Source organism: Dermacentor silvarum, chromosome 1 (assembly GCF_013339745.2).
Source record: "Dermacentor silvarum isolate Dsil-2018 chromosome 1, BIME_Dsil_1.4, whole genome shotgun sequence".
Taxonomy (NCBI): Eukaryota; Metazoa; Arthropoda; class Arachnida; order Ixodida; family Ixodidae; genus Dermacentor; species Dermacentor silvarum.
Window position 1 is genome coordinate 111,440,065 of NC_051154.1, and position 26,974 is coordinate 111,467,038.

A 26,974-nucleotide genomic window follows, 5' to 3' on the forward strand; every position below is an offset into this window, starting at 1 on the left:
GTTTAAAGGTAAACAAGCCTTAGTTATTGCGCTACTATTGTCCCTAAGAGCAACATGCTCGATGTCATTGAGCTGAAAGAGAAATGTCGGCATTTATATATTGGCATGAATATAATGTTTTTTTGTTTTTTTTTTTAAGTTTTACACTTGAATAACATGGTTGGCTTAGCCACCAGGACAATTTAGCTCTGTAGCAAAAGGCTAAACCCACCTGTTGCTACAACCCACCACCCCCACCACCACCATCTTTTGGTCACAGGAGGCATGGGTTTTCAATGGGAATCCAACTCAGTGCAATGAAAGGGAATGGGGCATCATAAAAAATCCCCCCTAGCATTACGTGCTCATACAAATACAGTACAAGAGTGTCTGTAGCACCATCGCACCAACTTGTTTTCAGAATTGTGAATTATTGAAGTGAGCAAATGCACAATCACGATTTAAGCTTATTACTCTTATTTCTTGGACCTGTCTTGCCACAGCTCACCTCTTGTTCACCACCAAGTGCTAAGTACCCAGAACGTACCCAAAACTAAAAGCTTTGCAAATTCCAAGGATTAGGTTTGAGGATGTTTTGTAGACAAATTTTTAGTTAAGGGGATAAAGTTATGTTACTGCTATTACTTTGTTAGGAAGATCGCTTTAATGCTGTTTATGCATTTAAAGCATTAAAAAATATTGCAATATTTTAATTCAATGTATATCATTAAAAAGTGCCAAATTTGCCCCTCACGCAAGCACTCGTATCGTTGAAACCAATTGCTGTATCCCATAATACTTTGGAACTTATGCATGTCTACCTGTGGTTTGTGCAATGAACTAGAATAAAGAATTGTGACGCATGATTAGGGAAGTAGTATCCATTAAAAACTAAAATGCAACATAAAACTGCTGTTTTGCGAACCTATATTCTGAGATAACAGGCCATAACATAAAATAATGAGTACAACTTTATAATCCTAATTCATTGCACGCCTTCATATGTATTAAAACAGCCTGCAAAGTTTCAAGAGAAAATCTTGATTGAGTAAAAGTTCATTGATGTTTGCGTAGCACAAAAATGACGAAATGTTAGGAGGTCCCCCCGACAGTTTTCACTTTGGGACCTCCGGTTGTACTTACCCTGTATAATTGTATTTTGTAAACTACGGGAATAAATTGTTCAAATTGTTCAAAAGTGACGAAATTTTCGTTTAAGAAAAAAAAGAATAAAAATTATAAATTGCAACATACACATGAAAGCTAAGTGCCAGAAGACTAATATGCTCAAGGCTCCGCAAGGCTATCGTTGAGCTTTCACGTTGTCGAGTTTTGCCCGTTTATTGCTTGATTTGCTCTATCAGAGGCTGGCAGATGCCTTCATAAGATGAGTGGGCCTTGACAAAGCAAGATTAAATACAGAATGGACCAGATTCAATTCTGATTAGCCGTGAGACATCTAAAGTTGCGTACTTTCTGCTGTTAACATGGCAAATAGCATCAAAGATGCCAGACTTGAGGATTGGCAGGCTCATGTGCACATTTGTTGGAATCTTTTGCCAATGATGATGATTATGATTTTTATTGGTATTTTCTTGAAACTGGGCGGCAATAGTCACCTAGCCTGCTTGATCTTGTCAGGTTTTACTACATTTATCGCAGTCAAGCATTTTGATGATCTCTCTTTGGTGACAGTGACAGTGACAAGAACTTTTATTGGTCCTGAGAAACTAGCCAGGGGGAGCCGAAGGCTCCCTGAGGTCAAGTCGGTGGCTCCGCCCACGATGGCACCGGGAGGCGAAATCCCGTTGCGATGTCGTGGGCCCTCTGGACTGCCTGGAGTTGCATGTGGTGGTGGTCGCTCGTTAGGAACTCCTCCCACTGTTCCTTTGTGGCAAGCATAGAGTTTTCTATGGCTGGGCACAGCCAGAGCATGTGATCGAAAGAGCACGAGTCGGCTCCGCATTTGGTCATGACTGCGGGAAGTGCGGGTCTATCCTGCTAAGGGACCGCGGAGTGGGGTACGTGCGGGTTTGTAACATTCTGAGCGTGCTAGCTTGTAGTTTATTTAGTTTTGGGTGAGGAGGAGAGAACCACCTTCTTTCCAAGCGGTAGTGTGAGACGATCTCGTGAAAGGTGCACAATGGGTCTTTCTGGATGCTAGCCTCGTTATGAGGAGGGCCGTTGACGGCTGCGCGGGTCGTGAAATCGCGCGCCAGCCGGTGAGCCCTTTCATTGGGGTTGCAGCCGTGCGGTTGGATTGAGTCTCCCAGGTGGGCCGGGAACCATGAAATGTGGAAATATGCTTCCATGCCAATTTGACTGAAATTAGTGAGCTTGTTGATCGCAATTCTATTCGCCCGTTTCGATACGCGCACCACCGAAAAGGACCTAACGGCTGTACGGGAGTCCAAGAAGACGAAGAGGGGAGAATGTGCGCTGTGTATGGCCAGGGCGATAGCCGCCTCCTCCGCCACGTGAGTAGAATTGGTGCGCACAGAGGCCGCATTCACCAGATTGCCTTTCGCATCCACTACCGATAGGGCGAACGCGTCTTCACTGTCGCATCTAGCGGCGTCTACGAATAGAGCGTGTAGTCCCTGTCGAGTGATCTGTTTGAGGATTGCCTGAGCTCTCGCACATTTTTTACCCTGATTGTGTACTGGGTGAATGTTGCGCGGAATCGGGTCTACCGATTCCGCGCAACATTCACTTTGGTGTTTTTTTTTTTTTCACCTTAACTTCTATCTCTATATTGTACAATTACCTATGCCTGTAACGACTCTGGTTCTATTAATCTCTTCCCATCCTTTCTTCCACCAAGCATCTTAAGCATTTCTTGCTTCTCTCGGCTACTGACCAGTAAATGCTTCCGCTTTGAATCCCAGCATTTCTGGAATGCAGAGGTTTCCTACAGGTCTTACCAAAGCAGGCCCTTAAAGTGCGCCCTCTTAAGGAAACTATCAGCAAAATATTGTAAGATTACTTTACAAAAGATGAAAACTTTTTTTTTTTTTTTTGAAGAAAAAAAAATCATGAGCCATTCCACTGTGAAGGTGGATGATCAGCGAAGCTGTTTAGCGCACGACACAGAGGTGACACAGAATTTTGAGCAAAGGTACGAACATATTTATTGGCCGTATTGGTTCTTATTGTCCTTAATGGCTCATACCCCTGTAAACGTGGCCTCCCCATTACGACTAGTGAAAAGTGAAATTCTACATTGGAATGATGAGCGGCAATGGAGCCAGCTGTGGAAAAAAGGTGACGACAAACACGTGAGCAGTGGCATGAGCGCGGTTGCGCCGAGGGGCACCAACAAGCCAGTTCATGGGTTGGCGTTCATTGTGACGATAGGTACGCACACACATTTGCGAATTATCTCTGTTATTAAATCAGTCTGTCACATAGGACAATGAATGGCTTATACCCCTGTAAACGTGGCCTCCCCATTCCGACGACAGAAGACAAGTGAAATTCTACGCTTGAATCATGAGCGGCAACGGAGCCAGCTGTGGAAGGAGACGACGAATGCGTGAGCAGTGGCCCGAGCGCGTTCGCGCTGTTGCGCCAAGGGGTGCCAACGAGCCAGTTCGTGGGTTGTTCGCGGACAACCGATTTGCCCTAGCCATATACAGCTTCACTGTAAGAATTGGTATTTCAAGGCGTGTCTTCATACCGCCCTCAGACTGGGCCCCTTGTGTCTACAAGGACCATAAGATTTCAGCTGATCTTTTGAACTGAATGCACGCTGACCAGCAAAGAAAATACTTGTCACGAAGAACTGATTTTCCAGAGTAAAGTGAGCAAAACCACATGTCAGCTGGATTTGTAAGCAATGGGAAAAAGTTGTCTGGTCAGATGAACACTAGTTTCTTCTCTTTGGGAGTGACGGTATATATAATGGTGTGACATGGTTAAACGAGCCAAAATTCAAACCTTGCTGCAAGGCTGCAGCTGTGAAGCACAGAGAGGAAGTGTGATGATGTGGGGCTGCTTCTCAGCTCATGGACTTGACTCACTTCACACAACTGATGGTGCAATTACTGAGAAAGTGTCCAAGAACGCCCTAGAGAAGACTCTGCTCTCACGGGTACAAAGAAATTTTGGCTGTCAATTTATATTCCAGCTATACTGTGACCCAAAGCACACATCGACAGTTATGAAGGGTTTGTTCAAAAAGAGGTAAGTGACCCTGCTGTAGCGGCCAAGCCAGTCTACTGATCTGAACCCTATCAAACACCTTTGGTAATAATGGTTCCGTCTGAAGCAGAAAATTGCAAGTAACGCCTACAAGAAGTTTTGTCACCCGCAGCAAGGATGACGATGATACCTCTAGCGATCATTGACAGTTTCTTGGAATCTATGCCTTGCAGCAAGGATGACGATGATACCTCTAGTGATCATTGGAATCCATGCCTTGCAGCAAGAATGATGATACCTCTAGCGATCATTTACAGTTTCCTAGAATCCATGCCTCGTCACTGTCGAGCAGTAATCGAAGCAAATGGCTTCCCTACAAAGTACTGACAATGTTTTTTTTTTTTTTTTTCTGAATTTGTAGGCATAGTGTCGTGTACCGATTTCTTTTTCGATAAGGGCACAGTCGCCAATAAGGTTCAAATACTAATGTATGCAGATTTTTTGCAGTTGTTCCAGTTCAGAAACAGCGTGGGACTTAATATTTGGGAAAATATCCACCTTTCTCATGCAAACACATTATTTTATAGTTACCGGCGAAGCGGCGTGGGCGCCTTTCTTCGTGTGCATGCGATTGTGGGTCGGTTCAGTCAGCCCGACCAACACGCAGATAGAGCAAGAGCCATCTCGACGTCGGGCACGTCGGAGCGCATTGGCCACATCCGGTTACATTGGCTGCGCCAGTGCGTCGAACTATAGACGCTGTTGCTCTCGCCAGTGTGACGTGTGTGCGGGCACACGCATGCGCTTATGCTACGTTGGACTATATCCGCGCCTTAGCAAGTCTGTCCAACGTATTGTACAAATGCACATTTTGTAATTTCATACATTTCTCAAAAAATGCAAAATGAAAAAAAAAGTAAATTCAGTGTCAGAAGAAGGTTATTTTATTTGCATTTCATTGTGGCCCCCTAACCCCTCGAAACAGAAGTGTGGCCTTTTTGCATTTATGTTCTTCCATGGCAGTAGCTTGCATATTTCGCTTCTTTTTTGCCACTTTTGAGCTGCCTGCTGCCATTCTCCAGGTGGAAATATACACACTAGAAATGGCGAAGCAACTCTGTAGCACGACCTGCACAGGAAATTGTGCGCATATGGCAGCGTCTGCATCATTAGGAGCTTGATTTTTTTCATATATTTTTCTCCACTAATTTATGTTGGGAGAAAAATAAACAAATATAACTCGGTTCCTGGCTTAACTTGCGTAAAATTGGTTTTTTTGGTGCTAAAGAATACCCCATAGTAACGAATGGCAAACACTTTTTCTGGCGACCTATGGCTGGTGAAAGTACTGAAGCTGAAAACAGTTTAAATTTTTGTTCTGACACAGGTGCACAATGCACTTTCCAAACATAAAACACTGTCTGTCTTTTGCACCCTGGTGTGTGCTGCTGACCGCTGGCCAGTGTCCAGTGTTGTCACTGCTAATGCGGGCTTCATGCACAGACTTCGCAAGACTTCTCTTCCTCTTGGGCAGCTGTCGTCGCTTCTGTCGTTGCATTTATCCTCCAGTGGAAGGTGTGCGCGAAGCCCCTTCCTACTGTAAATGGATCCAACGTCCATATCCTGCTGAAAAACAATGCACTTTCCAGGTCATTGGACAACGTGTTGCTACACTCATTGAGCGCTGCAAATGCTGAATGGAGCAAATTCGCAACATACTGTAACCAAAGCAGTAATGCAAAAATTAACTGCACCCTCAAGCTCACTCCATACCCGTTGTAGTCTCGGTGATGTAGACCATTCGAAAAATATTGCAGAATCATGAGCTCACTTTCTTTATTTTCACGTAACCTGTAGGAAATAGTTAATGTAGTACAGTAGAACCCCGCTGTTACGTTTTTCATGGGACCGTTAAAAAAAAACGTAAGAGCCGGGAAACGCAAGAGCCAGGAAACAGGAAAAATTTAGAAATGGGAGTAGTGTTGAACTGCACACAATATTACTTTAATTCTTACGTGTGACAAAAAGTAGTTTCGCCCGACAGCCGAAGTATCGATTGCGATGAGCTATACAAAGAATAGTAGTTTTATCGTCCGTATAAACTTGTAAACATTCGCTTATTTATTAACTAATTAACAAACATAGTGGCAGCGTCCACAGGCAAACGCCGCGCAGTATGATGCCAGAGCACAACGCGGCCCGCTATCTCTCCCCCCTCGCTCCCTCGCCGGTGCCTCAAGTGCAACGGAAGGAGGCGCACTTCCTCCCTGCTTTTCTTTCTGTTGCGCGCGAGACGCGGTCGTCGGCTCCCCTCGCACGCTTTCACTCGCACATGCAGCATACGGCGTGGCGCCGTATGCTGCATGTATGCTGCATGTGCGAGTGAAAGCATGCGAGGGGAGCCGACGACCGCGTCTCGCGCGTGAAAGAAAGCAGAGGGCGCGCGGCGATGGTGTTATCGCCCTTGGACTTTATACGGAACATCTATGAGCCAAAACCAATTTTAGGGCCGTAATGCGTCATAGACATCATCTTTAGATAGCAAATGCGGATCTCAAAGGCCATACTTTTGGTGGCGGAAACCGAAAATACGTAATAAGTGTCGCCCCCGGCACTTTGAAGCAACCAAGCCAAGCAACATCAAAAGTCAAAATGGCCGCTCGGGCCGGTGCGGTGTGGCAGTTCGCAACGTATGATGCGGGAACGGTTCCACAGTTGCGACGTAACAGCAGGTTTATCAATGCATTGGGTTCCATGGGAACTGTGCCGGGACCGGCCGAAAACGACATAACAGTTGGGAAAACGCAGCACCCGGGAACGTAATAGCGGGGTTCTACTGTACATGCGAGCACCTCATTGATTGTGACAGCAAACAATGTTTGCCAGCATCCTGCTATTTCTCCTACATGGCGACGCATGTCAGCACTGGAAAACATTGCTTGTTGCGAATGCGTGACATCTGGCATTTGAGCCAAAAAACATATTGCCAGGGCATAGGCTGTACTTATTTGGTATGTTGCCAATTTGCAACATACCGAATATACAGTAGAACCCCGCTGTTACGTTCCCGGGTGCTGCGTTTTCCCGGCTGTTACGTCGTTTTCGGCCGGTCCTGGCACAGCTCCCATCAATGCATTGGTAACCCCGCTGTTACGTCGCAACTGTGGGACCGTTCCCGCATCATACGTTGCGAACTGCCACACCGCGCCGGCCCGAGCGGCCATTTTGACTTTTCATGTCGCTTGGCTTGGTTGCTTGACGATGGCATTGGCCGCCCAAAGTGCTGGGGGCGATATTTATTACGTATTTTCGGTTTCCGCCAGCAAAAGTATGGCCTTTGATATCCGCTTTTGCTATCTAAAGATGATGTCTAGGACGCGTTGCGGCCCTAAAATTGGTTTTGGCTCATAAATGTTCCGTATAAAGTCCAAGGGCGATAACGCCGTCACCGTGCGCCGTATGCTTTCTTTCGCGCGCGAGACGCAGTCGTCGGCTCCCCTCGCACGCTTTCACTCGCACATACAGCATACGTCGCCGCGCGCCGTATGCTTTATGTGCGAGTGAAAGCGTGCGAGGGAAGCCGCGCGGCCGTATGCTGAATGTGCGAGTGAAAGCGTGCAAGGGGAGCCGACGACCGCGTCTCGCGCGCTAAAGAAAAGCAGGGAGGAAGCGCGCCTCCTTCCGTTGCGCTCGAGGCACCAGCGAGGGGGGTAGCGGGCAGCGTTGTGCTCTGGCATCATACTGCGCGGCGGTCCCGCGGGCCGTATCTTGAAAGCGATCTGCGTGGGGGCAGATTCTACGCAGTGTAGGTGCGTCGGCGGCTCGTGGCTTTGTGCGTGCTGCGTGTTCTCGGCGCTCAGTTTGGGTTGAAGCGATAGACAACAGCACGAAGGTCACTTCGCTCGCTTCTGCAGCGACGCTTAACTGCGCGTGTCCGCGCTCATCGAGTGTGATGTGTTCATGTTTGCCTGTGGGCGCTGACACCATGTTTGTTAATTAGTTAATAACCGAATGTTTACAAGTTTATACAGATGATAAAACTACTATTCTTACTTTGCTCATCGCAATCGATACTTCGGCTGTCGGGCAAAACTACTTTTTGTCGCACGTAAGAATTAAAATAATATTGTGTGCAGTTCAACACTACTCCCATTTCTCAATTTTTCTTGTTTCCTGGCTCTTGCGTTTCCCGGCTCTTACGTTATTTTTTTATGGTCCCGTGAAAAACGTAACAGCGGGGTTCTACTGTATTTGTTTGTTTATGGTGCTGGTAACTCTAGCTGGGATGAATGTCTTTTCACAGGACCCTTCGAAAGCAAAGTTTGTTAATTTTTTCAGCGTTTTGAGTAATACAGTCGAACCCGTTTATAACGAACTCATAGTTCTGCAAAAAATGGTCGAAAAGTGGTGAAAGCTCACACCCCACACCATGCTGTTTATGCTGTACGCCTCCGCCCTGGAGGCGTGCCTTGAAGACGCGAGGCGGTTGATCACTCATCTCGGAGGCCGTATCATCGTCGCGGTTGGACTAAAGCAGGGCGCGCGCTGCCATGCGCCCAGTTTGGTCGCGCTTCCAGCCTTTGGCACTTCGCGTGTGCCACCTTATTATCGTGACCGGGTTCGAAGCATTCATTGTAGCAGTGCAGTGATTTAAAAAACATTCGTTATATCTGGAAGCAGTTTCCATAGGGAGGGTCGGAAAAATCATCAGTGCACTGAAATGTGGTCGTCATAACTAATAGATCGTTATATGGACTGTAAAACAATTCCAGTATGCCGTATTTACTCTCACAATGAACGGACTTGCATTCTCCCGTCATAATAACCACACTCCCAACTTTGGTCCTATGCAAACCTGTGAATGGCCGGCCATGCTGTAGTTTACCAGTTCACTCACTACGGTTGATGATAGTGCATGCCACCGAGAGCGATCCGTCAGAAGAAAAATAAATGCTCTCCGCTGTGGGTGCCGGTTTAACAGCCTATCTAAATGCATAGACAGTTGTCATCGTGAAAGAAGGTAAGGCGTGAAGAGAACCCGACGTGTTGTCTTGTGTTGTATGGTTCTCTTTTCTTGTGTCCGTGTCTGCATGCCTTACCTTATTTTACGATGAATTCCTACCAACTAGCTCAACTTTCTGTAGTTCTATAGACAGTTGTGCAGCTAGAAGCAAGTGAACTGGTGAACCATTCATTAATTTTATTTTTAAAGCAAAGCTTTCATTACCTACGTCTTCGCAATTTGGCTTGTCGTGCTGATGAGGGTGGTCATCGTCTGCTGTCTCGCCGAGTAGAAGGTGTCGCTTTCAGGGATGCAATCACTTTCATAAGGTTTCACGTGACTCCGCACAGGACGTGTGCAGGTGAAAGTGTCACTGAAATTGATCGCTCGAGGTTATTGCCCCTAAATTAAACTCACCTTTGCTCTGCAAGGTTCAACACCATGGGTGAAGACCGTTACAGGACGCGTTTTCTGCGAAAATCTTGATGCGCCATTTCTCTTGCCAGCTCATCAAAACTTCACTTACACCAATTCCAGCAGTACGTGGGAGTGGAATGATCTTTATTTATTTATTTATTTATTTATTTATTTATTTATTTATTTATTTATATTCTATGTTGTTGGAGACTATTTCGTGACTGCATTATCTGTTATACTTGCTTTTCTGCCCGTCTTGTGTTTTGGTGTGTGTGATGCACTGTAATTCTAGTTATATGGCCAGCTTTACGTCGGAGACCATGGATTATGTCGTGGAGCATGTGAATCGTGTTGTCGGAGGCATCACGCTTGCATTTCTTTCGTATGGACATGATAAAAGTTAGTTTTTTCACTGATATTAGTGTGTACACTCATAACAAATGTCTGATATAATGACGGTATTTTCATATTGTATGACTGTTATAGTGAGGTTTGACTATATTTGATATTGAATGTGGCCTTTCGGGATATCCTGCAGCTACTTGGTCATGGAGCTGATGGACGCCAACCTGTGCCAGGTGATCCAGATGGACCTTGATCATGAACGCATGTCTTATCTTCTCTACCAAATGCTCTGTGGCATCAAGCATCTCCACCTGGCTGGCATTATTCACAGAGTGAGAGCACTGCACTGCTATGCGTCTTTCTTTTTTTTTTTTTTCCTCCAGTCTGTAAGTGCTTAACACTTTCCTGCCCATGGGAAAAGCAGCAGTTTTTGGGTAATCTAGTAAATACTTTTTTCCCTATCATAGAGCATGCTTGATGCTAAAGTGTATAGTATTGAATTAAAGAGGAGAAAATTTTCTTTCTGACGGTACTATTCTCAAACAACATGTTTATTAAAAATAATTTGAAAAAAAAAAAACTACAGTGTAGACCGCTTACAACGTAAGTCGCCGGAGTCGCGAATATCCGCACTATAAGCAGTACCGCACTATAACCAAAGCAACAATTTTCAAGGCCGGCACATATGCAAAATATGTGCACCGAGCCGCCACGCGTATGCGACAGTCGACGAATGCGGCTAGAACGTCTGCATTCAATTTACAGTCGAATCTCGTTAATTCGAAATAATTAACGCGGCAGCGCCTCCGACCGGCATTGCTCCGGCACCGCCATAGAGTAAAAGCTTAGGAGAAACCCCTCAATGTCGCGCGCGAACAAAACAACAAAAAAAAAGAAAGAAAAAACGCGGCGAAAATTTTACCCTCTCTCAAATGGCAAGGTCGCCGATTCTGCGTTGTGCCGGAACATGCGTGTACGTGCCGACTGTGCCGACGTCTCCGCCACGCTACCGTAGCCACGCGTAGAAAATGGCAGTGAACACTTCTTTCTCCTTTATGCTTCCTCTACTTTCTAGTCACGTGTTGACCTTGCATGCTGCGGCTACGGTGCAGAGGGCAGAGGGAAGCAGCGGCGCTGCCCCAGGTTGGCCAACGAAACTGCCCACGCCGGCAAACGCCCGCTTCCCGATAACGGCAGAAAACGAAACTTCGGGGAGCTGGCGCCGGGCCGGCTGGAGCGGCGGCGCCTGCACGGCGGCGGGCGCGCACGGTGACAGTCGAAAGCGAGAGAGCTTCGAGGGAGGGCGAGGGGAGCCACCGAAGCGGCGGAGTTGCCGAGGCGAAATCCGCTTCCCTGCCGCCCTCCTCCCTCACATTCCACGGTCTCCGTGTGCGCCCTTTGCCGTGCTGTGCCGGCGCCGCCCGCTCCCTGAAGTTTCATTTACTGCCGTTATCGTGAAGCGAGCGTCGGATGGCGTTGGCAGTTTCGTGGCACTCGCTCGCTATGCGCGCCGTGATATTTCACGGCTCGCACTCAAGATTCTGGTTTCAGCCTCACTGGCTGTTTGTTCGTTCGCACCACGTGCCCTTCTCCTCCACTTCGTCTCTCTTTCTTCCTCGAGCACTCCTTGAGGCGCCCGTTTGAGGCGATCATTCGCCGTCTCCGCTGACTTCCGTACTCCCAGGCAGCCGCACTGTAACCGGTATTTTGTTTCCCGCAACGGCACTATAAGCGATACGTGTATACATGGAGTGCTATGGGAAAATTAACGGGAGTCTGAAAAGACCGCACTATATCTGGTCCTGCACTATAAGCGGTTACGTTATAAGTGGTCTATACTGTATCCAAATATTTTATAGGAAAAAAAAAGAAACAAATCAAAAACAACGTTGTTCCTTTGCACAGAAAGATCTTAAAAATTTGCAAAATATACATTTTAAAGGCAAAGGACTTGTGTGCCTTTTCACATGAAACTTGACTCGCGTGGACACCGGCAAATGATCCTCAACGAAGGTTGTTACAGAGAGACCTCGTTAATTCGACCCTCGTTAATTAAAAAAATCGGGTAATTCGGACTCGTCCTCTGGTCCCGGCAGGCTTATGCATTATTCAGTGCAATTGAACTCTCGTTAATTCGGACGTATTGTGGCCGCACATCGGTTAATTCGAACAACTGAGCTTGACGAGCGAGGAGCGCCTCAAATGTACGACGTAAAACAGCAAAAATGGTGCAAGGGTCCAACCGAAACGAAGCGGTGGAGTCCGCATCGCCATAGTCATCAGCAGAAATCGTACGTGAACGACAGCAACACGGGAACGCTTCGTGCCTATTTGTGACTTTAAGGCCTTTATTCTTGCGTTTATCGCCGCGATGGCAGCATGCTTTCATAATTGCGTAGTCGTCATCCATGATCGCGTCGATAGTGGCCGTGGTTTCTTCCGCAGCGGTTGTGGCAAACAGTAGTTTCGTTTTGACTCGGTACATGCGTTGGCCGCGAGCTTAAAAAACTGCGTAATCGCCATCCATGCGATTGCGACCGCGGTTTCGTCCGCAGTTGCAGTGAACGGTAGTTTTGTTCTGACTCGGTCGTGCGTTGGCCGCGTGCCTTCAGCACCGCAAAGTCGCCGTTCATAATCGTGTCAATGGCTGCCGCTGTTTCCTGAACTGCAGCAGTTGCGGCAAACAGTTGTTTCGTTTTGACTTGATGCAAAGCTGTCGAGGATAATCAGCACCGGCTACATTGCGATAGATGGATGATCAGTTGGCGATCAGCTCACTGGCAAAAAAATGTTTGGGATGCGCACGCCATAGTGAAAAGCGTGTCTCAGATGAAGGTGCACGCCGCGACCGGGCTGCAAAGGAAGTCGCGAGGCCTTGATCGCCGCTGCGAGAGTTAGTCAGTCACGAGATGACGAGAATTGCAGCTTCTGCACTGATTTTGTGTAATATAGAAACAGCTTTTGCTCATTCATTAAATAAAAGCGTGTTGACGTAGTAAGCATTTGCCTATTGTTTTCAGGATAGCCTCGGATAATTCGACATTTGGTTAATTCGGGCATTTCCTTCGGTCCCGTGAAATCCGAATTAACGAGGTTTTACTGTAAAACCCTGCAGATAAGAACTGCGAACTTTAGAACACGCAGGATATCTTTATCTCAGTGCTCGGCAGCTTTGAAGCGGTTCCGCAAAGAATGCGAAACTCTGTTGTAAAAGTTGACGAACCAAAGATGTCTTCCACGTCGGTGTTGCTTCCATAGTCCAAAAATGCACGCAGATGCAACATTTCCGTGCAGGAGCTGCGCCTGGCACCATCTTGGAAGCTACAAGCACACATCGCACCCAACACGCCCCCTTCTCCAGAGATGCTTTAAAAATCCGCATGCGGCGAAAAAAGAAAACTGAGAACCTAAACTGATTAAATAGTTCCTAAATAACCCAATAAATGGCACTAGCTGTCCGGGAGCGCTTGGAAAGCGGCGAAATATGAATTTGCAACCATCGGTAGTGGGCTATCGATGGGAATAGGCACGGACAGGAACGTTTTAAAAAGGTTTATGAGGGGTGGCACACATGAAATGCTCGAGTACTGAACATTTATATCTTGAAAGGGAAATTCTGAGCTAATCTAATGTATGAATGGTTTCACATGCTAATCAGTTTTGTTGAACCTCACTATGCCAAATTCTATTTTGATGAAATTTTTGTTGCAACAAAGAATTGCTTATTCCTTCTCAGTGACCCATGAGAGAGTTGAAAGGCCAACTGTAGCGAAATTTTGCATTGCGTAAAACATATCTGTATTGATAGTTTAGGGCTCAGTGCTAAATTTAGTCTGCAGAATGCAAACAGACGAATCAGAATCAACTTTTAAAAAGCCATGTTTTCTATACCAAAACTATAAACTGCACCACCATTACAGCTTGCTGGAAGTGTTGCAGAACCGTGACTTGGCTTAACCTGAACTGATGTGTCTGATCATTGCTTCACGCACATGTTGTGTGTCACTTCACATCCAAAGACATTTTCACATACTTTAAGATTAAAAAGTATTCTGGAACAGCTCCCAGTGAGTCACATGTGATTCTGGGATTGACGTCATATCTGTCTTATTGTGTAGCTATACACTGCTTGGGGGGGGTTCCTGTTGACTGCTACGGGAAAGTCTGAACATGGTTAGAAATCTGTGTGGTAGCTAGTCTTACGGCTTTGCCGCAATAATTTAGATAAAATATTCATTTTTAACAAATTGAGCTCGGGTGAGATTTTGCTGCCCTTGGCCTGTAAAGGGTCTACAAAGATTTTATACATACCTCACAAATTTGCTTCCACAAAGTTTAATTTCACATTTTTTACACCTTGTTTTGTCAGATATGAGCACATGTTTTTTGAAAGATGCAGGTTTAAAAAATTCTGTTTGTGACTATGGCCAACTGATGACATTTTAATACAAGCCAATCATGAGCGAGGTGTTGGTGATACTTATTACAATAAATGCTGCCAGAACTTTTGGATTGGCTTGGCTTCAGTTTGTTAGTTCAGCTAGATACCATAATCTGAAATGGACATGGATGTGAAGATGCTGCACACACCGCATGACTCTTTCCTTGAATGAAGTCTCTTCATAGTGCGCACAAAAGTCTAGCGTCAAAGAGAAAGCATAGTTTCTGCATGGAAAGGAAGATGCCAGCTTACAAACGACAGTAAAATCTCTGATACAAATTTCATTGGGTTATGTAAAATGTTTGTATCATCCGAAGTTCATGCTGAGGCAGCAGACATATTCACGCAAGTTTATTTATAGCTGTAAAGGTACTGCACAATAGCTGAACTGGGAATGTGTGGTAGTTAAATAGCTAGTGTGCCCAGCTCCCTACTGCACATTACCGCAGGGGCAAGCGTTCGATCCATAGTAGTGGTGAGCAAAGCTTTTTCTTCACTCTATGGCGAGGATGAAGCTGTTGAAAATTAGGTGGCCTGATGGTGACGCAGTGACAGTGGTGTAATAGAGAGGGCAGACGAGACACAGCAAAACCAGTTTTGAGCATTTAAGTTAAGTTGTGTCACGGTATATAAAAAAAAAAAACACAGTTCACAGTATGGCACTCAGTCTATGATCAATCAGGGTGCGTACAGGTTCTTGAAATCCTTGAAAACCCTTGAAATTGAAAAGTGCGTTTTCAAGGCCCTTGAAAGTCCTGGAATATTTTTTCCTTCCTTGAAAATCCTTGAATTTCGTGAGCAATGCACTCCGATATCGACATTGCGACCTCCTTTCTGTGGTAGATGGGCGTTGATCTGACAAACTCCCCATTTCAGAAACAATACGCCGTCGCGAGCACACATATGGTTCGGTAACCGCACGGAAAAAATAAAAGGCTTCACCGCGTCAAACCACAAATGGAGTGAGAGCATACGTTGCCGCGCTTCGCGGTGCTGGCACGGCTGGCTGTGTTTACGCTGCTTTCCTCACCCTATCGTTCGTTTCACTCCTTGCCCGTCGTTCTGCCTTGTCCCGCTTTCACTCTTGCGCGAGGTGAAGTTAGTGAAGCTAAAGAGAGCTACAGTCGAGCAACTTTACCACTGATGCTCAGTGCCTTTGGGTGGAGGTTTGTTGTAATAGTATTTATGATAATATAAGTGCAATAACATTACCGTATTTTCCGTTCTATAAGTGGGCACCGGCATATAAGACGCACCTGTTTCGGTAAGCGATTTAAAAAAGTTAGTGACGTTTCGCTGCGTGAACGCGGGTCACGCGCAAGCGTATGGGTGCCATATATTTCCACTCCAGGGGCATTTCTGCCGTTGTGGCTGCCGCGATGTTCCGTATAAAGTCCAATGGCGATAACATCGTCCCCGCGCGCCATGTGCTGTATGTGCGAGTGAAAGCGTACGACGGTGAGCGGAATCGCGCACAAGGGAGGAAAGCGGGAAGGCTGCCCGGGAGGGAGGTGGGGCTGCCTGTACTCTCGTAGCAAATGGGCAGCGGCGCGCGCCGTATCTTGACAGCGATCTGCAGATGTGACGACTTCGGGGTCGATCGACTCGCGGTCGGCCTACCGCCGCTTGCGTTGCTGCTCCATCCTTCTCGCACGGCGCTCGGGAACTCGATCACAAGAAGAACCCGGCACCTCGATAGCGTGCACAGACCCCGTAGCAATTAAGTCAACCAGCGCGCTTCGCGTGGCCATCGGATCCGATTTTGACGACAGTTTTTCCGAAAAAAAACAAACTCGTCTTATGCACCGGAAAATACGATATGCTGAATGTTTTGGAAATGTTAGATGAACCAACCCCGCTAATACTGCAGAAGCCTGAGCAGCTGTTGTGAGTGTTCGCTGTGTTAACTTTTAATATTGCGGACTTGAGAAATGATAAAGACAATGCATGTTTTACAAAATTGCAATATGTATACATCTATTTGTTATAATTTAATGGATGTGGAGCAAGACTACACCGAATGGTTTGGAAATGTTCGGTAAACTCGCCCAGATAATACTGGAGAAGTCAGAGTAGCTGTTGAGAGCATTCATTGGGTTTTGTGAACTTTTTTTTTTTTTGGTATTGTTGTGAACTTGCAAAGTGATCAAGGCTAGACATTATTAACATCATTGGGATATACATTTATTTCTTTTTATTTAAGTGCAATAACCCTATGCTGAATGTTTTGAATAATTTTAATTGGTGCACTTCACCCAGCCTATACTAGAGAAATCTCAGCCGCTGTTGTAAGCGTTCATTTTGTTTTGTGATCTTATCAAGGCTAGACATTTTTATTTTAATTGTGATGCACATTTATTTATTGTAAGAGCAATAAAACTAATCATTTTTGGGAATGTTAGAGTAAAGAAATCCTACTTTGGATGCCGCTTTGGGTGCTTGAAAAACCTGTGACAGGTCCTGAAAAGTCCTGGAATATCCTTGAATTTTTGCCTTGGAAACATGTACGAACCCTGTCAATGCAAAAGGTGAAAATGCATGCTGGGTGCAGGGCGTGATGTCTGGTTGTATTGAAAGCATTTGAAGTTTCAAGGCAGATTTGGCATTAACTGTGGTCATTGTTTTCAATATATATGTAGCGGAGAAATCTCCACACTGATGGGTCATTGCAAATGGACCCCTCACACTCTTTTAAAATTTGCCATTGAAAAATACTGATCATGGAAATGATGGCATGAGAGTTTGTTCCCAAGGTGTTTTTAGCTATTGTTGGTAGTTATTGAACAAACATATGTATGTATAACAAATTTGTATCCACTGTAAAGTGATTAGCAGAGGTAGGACAAGAAATGTTGCTAAAGCCAGCGACAGTCCTTGTGCTACCTCTGTTGACGTTACGGTCATGAGCATTTACTCAATTTGTGGTCGTTCCATTCGACAGCTATTTTGTACATTTCGGATGCAATGCAAAAAAAAAAAAAAAAAATTGACAAACGCATGTCAAGTGATTTATTTCAGATAAATTTCTTTATTCCTGACGCTCTCAACTTTATATTCCTGACGCTCTCAACGGTACTTGAGTACTGTGGGGTAGCACTTGAAGCACTCTTCTGGGTGGAGGCCAGGATTTGCACTGCAGGTTTTGCAGTAGAATACAGTATCCTTCCTGCCACCTTTCTTATTCCTATCACTGCAAGCACTGCAATCCGAGAACGTTTGCTGACCATCTGGAGGCGAAATATATTAGTCCTTGGCACTAAAATAACCTTATGATTTGAACTCGCCTGAGTTTTGCCTATGAAACACACGTGCAGAAAATGTTGCGATCCTGTGAGCGCTTTGTGCCAGAATTCATGCGAAAAATCCGAATGCTGGTGCTACCAATCCAAAAAACTGGCAAATGCAAGCACACGCGTGTTGTGCACTATCAACATTGAACCGGAATCAACATTTTCCCGTGGCAGGAGGGGCCTGACACGAAACCGCTAAGAGTTAATTACTTCAAGCCTCCATCTTCTTGTGGGCCTCTCTCTTGTTTGGATTTTATTCACTCTGCTTTTTGATTATTAGTGTGAAATTATTGGCTGGCTATGTACAGCACATGTATAAATTTCCAGATAATGCAATGCCTTGTTTTGGCGACTGTCCACATTGAGGCATTCTTTTTTATGTCCAGGACTTGAAACCTAGCAACATTGTTGTTAAGTCGGATTGCACGCTGAAGATTCTGGACTTTGGCTTGGCACGAACTGCAGGGACAACATTTATGATGACACCTTATGTGGTCACTCGCTACTATCGGGCTCCTGAAGTTATTCTTGGCATGGGCTACAAAGAAAATGGTGAGTCTTGTTTGATGGCTTTCTCTAGTTACAGACTGTGAGCAGCCATAAGAGTTTGTGTAAAAAGGCTAGTTTTTCCACCGTCAGGGTGAAATCGGGGTGCGGGTTATATGCGAATTTAGACTTGAGGTGTGTCTTCACGGCAGTGCAAATTTTCCCTCAAGGTGTGGTTTCACAGCAGTGCGGGCTGCGCTGCCGTGAAATCATCTTTAGGACTAAATTCTCTGTCGTCAGCATCGCCGAAGAGGTGGGGAACAGAGCCACTGGCCCAATATACAATGTGAACGATTCGTGCATCCGTGAATGGAGACTGCTTTTACAAAGATTTGAGCATTGTATGTGTCATTTTCGTGGGTTATATGCACGGATTTTTTTTTCTTTTCGGGGTGTTGTAATTAGGTGTGCGGCTTATATACAGAAAAATACTTAGAATATTAAAATTTGAGCCAAAACGAATATGGAAAACATAATATTCGATCCATTACTTGAAAATTTTGAATATTTGCATAGGCCTAATTTTGACACATTTAAGTTTAGTTTCACAACTTTTGTCTCTTCTTTTTCCTATTGCAGTGGACATCTGGTCAGTTGGCTGTATAATGGGAGAAATGATCCGAGGTGCAGTGCTCTTTCCTGGCACAGATCGTATCCTTCTTGCCTGTTTAATCTTGGGTCATTTGTATTGAAAACTGTATTACTTTGGTCACATGCTTAATTACACTGGAATCTCATTGATACGATTCTGCACGATACATTTTTCTTGATAGTATGTCTTTTTCTTATATACCATTTCTTTTGCTTATATACAATTATGTTCGGATAATACGATTTCAGATGATAAGTTTTATTTTCCCATTCCCGTGAAGATTGTATCAACGAGATTCCACTGTAAAACATGTATAAAATGGAAAATAGTTTTCTCAAGAATTAGTAGAAAAATCAGCCCTTGTCTTATACTGTGTTCTAACTAAATGTCGCCAAGAATTTAAAAAAAAAAAAAGAAGGCCTTTACGCAAACAGCAGTCACTGTTTTGATGGACGTTGTTCATTCTATTCACGAGTTACTTTTTTTATTGTGCTCAGGGTAGCCAACGAGCTCAGTCCTGGTTAACCTCCCTGCCTTTCATTTATCCTTTTTCCTCTCTCTCTTATTGTGCTCAAGTAATTATTTTAATATGCTTAATTAACTTTTAGTTAAACCTAATCGATAAGGTGTCAGTGCGAAAGCTGTGGAGGGTGTCCAGAAATTACAGATAACATAAACCATATCGTGTTCTTTTGCCAAATGTGGTAACACTTTTGTCATGTAGGATGGGCGTTGTTATAGTACTGTATTTTCCTGATTATAGGTCATTTTTTCCTCCAAAATGTTCCTCGGTGTATCTTATACAATGGTGCAACATGTATATGCCTAAAACCATGCACACTGGCCATGACCATTAAGAACATTTCTTTTCGAGCATGGCATACCGCAGAGGCAATGAAAGTGACGTGCCTAGGTCTCTGAAAGCTATTCAGAAGCCGACTGTGACCCCCGACGCTGCTGGCGGAAGTAGCTGAACTTTTGACTGTGCGTTCAATGGCTTTGAGTGAAGTACAGTTAAACCTTGATCTAATGAACTTCAATGTAACGAAATTCTTACTATAATGAAGTATGTAACTTATAACTTCTTGTCTTCATAGAGCACCATGTATTTTGAACCTCAATATAATGAAGTGTTTATACAGGACCTCAATATAACAAACCTTTACTGGCGCCATGAAGGAATACAGACAATAAATGGAAACTTCTGCGGATGTGGATTGTCAAATGCGACTGCTTGCGAATGCACCTCTCAATTCATGCGACCAAGAGTGATCGCCGAAGCGGAACAGCGTCGTGTTCCGTGTTAAGGGCCCCTCACCAGGCCACATAGAAAATTTTGGTTATGCGCTAGAAGTTGTTACGTGCCCTCTTGGGAGTGCTCTGCCGCAAGAATTTTTCAAATTGGTTCATCAATAGCTGAGATAGAATTGTTTGAGTGCTGGCAAACCCATGATTTCAGGAGGCGAGCGTCACCGTAATTGCATTTCATCATGCCAACCAAGTTTAATTAGCTGGGTCTTATACACTAATATGACTCATATACCAATTTGTCCTTTAAAACTTGTGACAAGGGAGGAGTGCAACTTGTACAAAGGTGCAACTTATAGTCTGGAAAATGCGGTTTGTAATTATTGTGTTTTGTGATGAGTGTCTGGCACACCCTAGAAGGCAGTGTGAAGCACTTCTTGAACTGGAGCGACAATTCTTGTAGCATTACCTGTAACTTAGGTTGTTGTGTGTGTGTGTGCCTGTCTGTCCTTTGCATTACGTCATGTTGTCATTGTCAGGCTAACCAATCATTTTCCACTTCACCAGTACTGCATGGTGAAGAAAAAACATTGCCCACCGGGAACTCCCGCTCCTGCGGCGATGTACATTTGTGAGACGAATGCGCTTACCACTGAGCTACCATGAAACACCCGCACCTAGTAATTTGTGCGGGGCTTTGGGTGCCATGCACACTCGGAGTGATGGCATCTGTGCATGTGTTACGGAGGCCACAGAAGCCAATATTGTAGCAGAACGAGAGCTTGTGAAGAAGTTGTTCTTGAGAACATGGTGGTGTTTTCCTGTGAAAACCTGCTGTTGCAGTAAATGAGTCGGAGGCATCACTGAAGTCCACTGATTTTTGCTCCAAGTTGCCCTAATTGATGTTAACATAAAGTGATGGGGCTGTGTTGTCCACCGCACACACAAAACATTCCGTAACGGCTGCTATAGGGTCATTATTCATGAGAGGTGCAGAATGTCTATCAAGAAGTATGTATGACGAGACTGTGGGCTGTGCAGGCACCTTGCATCTGCATAAGTGAAAGATTGCCTACTGTGTCTGCTTTGTCGTCACTTAACTTCTGCATGCAGGACACTTGCCTGTGGTGGTAAAATTACACTGTCGGCACCAACATGAACTGCGCTACAGCAATAGTCGTTTAGGCTGTCTGCTGCTCTCTATTGAGAAGATGACTGTCCTCATGGAGGTGTCTAATGGCTTCATACTCTCGCAAAAAGTAAACCAGCAGGATGAGTTCTGAACAGTCGCGGTATACAAGGCAGCTGGCTAGAAATGTAAACCTGCTAATTTCAACTCCCACTGTGCACATGCCCAGTGGTGTAACAATATGCCCACTGACAGTGCAAATTTGCATTCTGTGCCAAGGTATAACAACTTTCATGAGATGCATTACTGGCATTCTAGTCAAGATTTAGTAGTCAGCCCTTATGTCCAATAAAACACTGTCATGCTTTGGATATGAGGCATTTTGTACAAACAATGCTGCACATTGAGTACCACATTGATGTTCATGGGGACGCCGACGTTGCCTTAGAAAGAAGTCCACGCTCTGAGCAATCCTTAGAATTTCTGGCAGGCCTAATGGACAAGTGTGTTTGCTGGCGTTCCTGCTGTCAGAAAACGTTTGTGGCATGGGCTGAGCCTACTTGACACTTCCAGTAGTTTGTGACAAATTAGCACTGCACTGGCAAAGCGGCAAGCAATAGTCCAAGATGGCCAAAATTCTTGAGGGAGAGTGCACCCAGTCAACTTCGTTCAGGGCGCCAGCTTGGAACTAGTCCAAGATGGCCAGAATTCTTGAGAGAGAGTGCACCCAGTCAACTTCGTTCAGAGCACCCGCCGGGATGGCTCAGTCAGCTAAGGCGTTGCGCTGCTGAGCACGAGGTCGCGGGATCGAATCCCGGCCGCGGCGGCCGCATTTCGATGGAGGCGAAATGCAAAAACGCCCGTGTGCTTGCGTTGTAGTGCACGTTAAAGAACCCCAGGTGGTCAAAATTAATCCGGAGCCCTCCACTACGGCGTGCCTCATAATCAGAACTGGTTTTGGCACGTAAAACCCAAGAAAGAAGAAGAACTTCGTTCAGAGCGCCAGCTTGGAACAGATAGTGGCAATATTCTTCTACCTTCCAAACAACTACAGCCATTGCGGTAAGACAGCCGAGTTATGATCTGATGACAAGCACAAAACATTGCATAAGTTTCGTTAAACTAGAGGCCATAATTTATTTATTTATTTATTTATTTATCAACACTGTAAGCCTTGGAAGGCTCATACAGGAGTGGACATACAAACAGTACAGGCGCAGTGCTTTGTCATACAGTGGTTTGCAGCAAGCTCAAAACAAAAAGGCAATGGTTAATATCGAGCATAATGTGTGTCAATCACTTTCGAGGACACCACTTTTAGCCAAAACTGATTGACTTATGACAAATCAGTTCTGTGGAATTTCGCAAGGTGGAAGAAGGTTCATGAAAGGCAAAAAAAATTTTTCCTTTCACTGATTGACTTAGCCAATGGGCATAACACCCGTCACCCTAGTGAGGCACTCTACTGGACGGTACACCGTGCAGAAATAAAAGTATCCTTAATGGCATCAGTTGAGAAGACGGCCTCAGTCACTTTGAAACGAAAGCGCAACCTTAGGGCTCATTGCAAAATTATACATTGACTGACTAAGTTGCAATGTACCATTTTCCTGAATTAGTCATACGTGCGAATATATATATATATATATATAAAATCTAGATGTGAACAATCATATGCAGGTGCATTTCTATAACACGATTTTCTTATTTTAAGGCATTAATATCACAATTATATTAGCAAAAATACAACTGAGCCGGTAAATTGGTAGAGTAAGCTCATTAATTTGATGCTGGGCCGGTATATTGTAGCGATGCCTTTTCCAGATGCTAATGCCTTGCGGCGCTTTTCACATTCGTGAGTGGCTGCATTCGACACTCCGCCCTGGGCAGAGCGTCGAACACGGCCACCGGAAAAGGCATTGTTGCAAATTACCGGCCCTGGTTGATTTACAAAATTGATTGGCATTTGCTGTCTGGTCCCATTAACATGTGCATTGTTCTATGGCATCAAGTGTTCTTTAACTTTAGTGTAGAGGTTCAGTGGTCCTCACGTGGCACACTTGTCACATGATTAGGTTTAGAGTGTAGCAACTGCCATAAAGGTGATTGTGATGGAATAGTTCGGCATGTATGTCTGTGTGCAGTCAGGCGGTAATGAACGTCAGAGACGCACGAACGGATGTAAACGAACATTTATCTAACATGATAGGACTGAGACAAGACAAGCACTAAACACAGAATACAGAGCAAAAGTTCTTACAACAAACACGTCTACACGAGGTCCTACGCGCAGCGTTCAAGAGAAGAGCAAGTAGGTCTTACGGGTTCAGTCCTGATGTCGTCAATCAGTGGTAGGTTGTCTGAGCAGTTGCAACGATTTCTGTTGGAGATGAACCAACGCACGATGACCCTCGTGGGAGGCGAGCCAAGGCAGGATGACAGCACGGGTCATCGGATGAGGCAGGCGACTGCCCACGGCTGTATTATCGTGGCCAGAGCACTCAAACGGTGTCAGGCGGGTGGCTTCCACCGCCACAACTTCACGGGCCACCTCGAGCAAGAGGCGGCCCCAAAGCAAAGGCCTCGGTTAGGCCCTCGGTTAGGCCTCGAGCAAAGGCCTCGGTTAGGCCTCGAGCAAAGACCTCGGTTAGGCCTTGCCCCGGACACAGCCTGAAGCTGCTCCAACAGGCGGCAACGAGCAGGCAACAGCCAGGCCTGCTCCAAACGGCGTCACACCAGGCACCACTCCGTGTCTGCACCGATAGGCAGGCGCGGTCCTCAGGGCCGCCTCAGGTACCGTGGCAGGAGCTCCCGGAACAGCGCACTGGTCCTGCGTCTTCCCAGTCACGAGCCCCCTCTGCCCATTCGGCCCCCCGCCTCTCTTCTTCTTCCTTTTCTCTTGCTTCTTTTCTTGACGCTGTCAAGCGCGCAAGCTGCCCCTGGCTCGCCTTCTTCTGTTTCTTCTTTCTTCATGCACAATCTAGAGAGTTCTCACAAACAGTCCATGCACATAAACAACACTAATAATGTCCCTGCACTACAGTGATGCAGATTTGTGAGGGAAAATTGGCACTGGTGTCCAACCGAACCAATTTGGAGGAATGCACATTGCCGTGAGCACAGTTGGAAAGGCACAGCAGTAGAAATTAGCCTTTTCTTTCTTCACTTGTTGCATGTGGCACTTTTGCCGCAGGACTGAAAACATGGCGAGAGATTTTTCTCTCGCTCTGTTGGGTGTAGCTGTCTTATTTGTAGGAAATGGAAACGGGCAAAGTTGTTCTTGGACATAAAAAGTATTCCTTGACCATTGGTTTTGTACAGACATTGATCAATGGAATAAGATCATTGAACAGCTGGGTACACCATCACAAGAGTTCATGCGCCGTCTGCAGCCAACAGTGCGCAACTATGTGGAGAATCGTCCTCGGTATGCAGGCTACAGCTTCGACAAGCTCTTTCCAGACGTGCTGTTTCCTTCCGATAGTCATGAGCACAGCCGGCTGAAAGGTGAGCGCCTTGTTGTGTGCATTGAACTTAACGTTAAGCACAAGCTTTTCAATGTATTTGACTGTCATACCTACACAGCTTCATGGACAGCTCTAAGTGTGAGATCTTGTCTCTTTTGTGGCCCCGCAAGGGCATTTTGTCTTTGCTGGGAAATTTCCTGTCCCACTTAACATTTCTTTGTGGGCATTGCAGCCAGTCAAGCGCGTGATCTGCTCTCCAAGATGCTTGTGATTGACCCAGAAAGGCGTATCTCCGTAGATGAAGCCCTTGCTCATCCTTACATCAATGTGTGGTATGATGAAGCTGAAGTGAACGCGGTGAGTGGTCCTGATTAATTCTCAAGTGCTTGAAGTCTCCCCAACTTCTTGAGCAATGTGATGTAACGTTGTAACATTGTAACAAAGTAACAATTTGCTCATGGGTTCCCACCTTCAGTTTATATCTTAAGGTTGGGAGCTGTGTAATCTTGCAAATGCATAGCTTTCTTCATCTTGAAATTTATTGATTGATTAATGGGTTTTAATGGTGCAAGGGCCAGTTCTGACCAAAGAGCACTAAAACTCTTGAAACAAATGTTGCATTTTTAACATATTAAGAAATTTAGATAGTCTTGAGCTGGGTTCTCCTCAGAAACTTCTTAAGGGTGGACATCCTACATTCACAGGATCCCTGGGAACTAAGCGTTTTTCGATACTATGGCTATTCCTTCGTGATTTTGCATTTTTGATTAATTAACGAAACAAACGTGAGCCAGTGACACAGCCTGTCATGACCGCCAAATGCTGCTGGGACAAAGAAATGCACAGCTCGTCAGTGTGGAAATGCGCGCCGGCACTTCAAATATGCATCAGCCAATAAGAGCTCTTCTTTTGTACACATGGCTGCAGTAACGAATTGCAACAACAGTTATTCCTCTTTTTACTCTTCTTTTGTTTTTATTCTTGCATGGTAAAATACTGCGCTGTGACTATCTGAAGCTCCGATCCTCTGATCTCTTTACGACTGTTCCAAAATTGTGATTTTTTGATAATGAAAAGGTGCGCGATCCGCTTTGGCGATAGCACCTCCTACACCCAATTTTTCTACCCGATTTTTGTCAGCAGCACACTATAAAAGTGCGATTTTCTGAACTTCTACCTCGCATTTCTGTCTAATATTTTCCTCCATGATAAGGAAATGCCTGAGAATCATGGGAAAAAAAAAAAGAATATTAAATTTTGACCTTTCGTTAACTTAATTTTTGCTTGTGGCTAAACATTGGTAGAATGGTATTGAACCCAGCAACCCTCACTTTATAGAAGCTTAAAGAAAAACGCCCAATATAAAAGTGCAATGCAGAAAAAACGATTCTTAATAATGAGCAGTTTAGAGTACTGCTTTTTGGGAGGTGCAGGGACCACACACTTAAAACATAAGCTTATTATGCACACATAGTGCAAACAAGCATTGGAAGCACATTTATATACACGTTGCTTGCCTACTTCCACTTGGCATGCATCCCACAAAGTGTTTTTGTAGTGCTTCTTTAAAAAAATTTTTTTTCCTCTCTGGGGGTACAAATGATCGCATTATTACACTGAACAAGGACAGCATTGATTGCTTTACCAACTTTTGTATTAGCATGAAAAGACCAGTTGTGTGCAAGATTGAGTGTAAATAAACTATGGTTTTTGAAGGTCTTGCACTAAATTAGTCATCTGATGTTCAGGTTCATGTTGCCTTCTCTTGTATCTTTTGGATGAATGCTTCCTGGTTAACTTATAAAGCATGTGAAAGATAACTCACAATAGTATTTGGATGATGAATGCCACATTGTGGTAGTACCTCTTTGTGCTTGTAACTTGACTTAATATTGCTGGTTTTTGTGGTGCACCTATTGCAGTATTTGCGGTTGTACGAACAAGGTGAAAGCTTTGGCAGGGGTGGCTGTTTTATAGGTGCTTGTTTTGTGTGCTTTGCAGCCAGCACCTGCGTCATATGACCACTCCGTAGATGAACGTGAACACACGGTGGAGCAGTGGAAAGGTTAGGGCTGTTATCTTTTTTTTATACCCTCATCAAACACTTTAGGGCTTTTCAAGTTGTTATGCTTAAAAGGGTAATATTGGGTAGTTAGATTTTTTTTTTTTACATTCCTGTTGTAAATGACCAAAGATACTGCTCTGGACTTGCAGAGCACTCTGCATTACAGGATGTTTACTAATTGCTTGCTGTTAAGCAGCAGTTAAAATGGCAATGGTGTAATAATGTGATTAGCATCCTTGGAGAACTTCACCCAGCTTGTGGTATGTTTGTTCGTATCTAACCTCTTGACATACCTATTGACCCAAGTTGT

General features: G+C 44.9%; 1 protein-coding gene across 2 annotated transcripts in view; it reads left to right on the forward strand.

The window, feature by feature from the left end:
- LOC119435068 (stress-activated protein kinase JNK) overlaps positions 1-26,974 on the forward strand; it is a 63,685-nt gene that overhangs the window by 30,572 nt on the left and 6,139 nt on the right. For both annotated transcript variants that reach the window (XM_037702037.2, XM_037702034.2), the window contains 6 exons: positions 10,080-10,218; positions 18,004-18,169; positions 18,743-18,814; positions 24,454-24,639; positions 24,832-24,956; positions 26,601-26,664. In XM_037702037.2, coding sequence (XP_037557965.1) covers positions 10,080-10,218; positions 18,004-18,169; positions 18,743-18,814; positions 24,454-24,639; positions 24,832-24,956; positions 26,601-26,664 — 752 coding nt within the window. The remainder of the gene's footprint in view (positions 1-10,079; positions 10,219-18,003; positions 18,170-18,742; positions 18,815-24,453; positions 24,640-24,831; positions 24,957-26,600; positions 26,665-26,974) is intronic.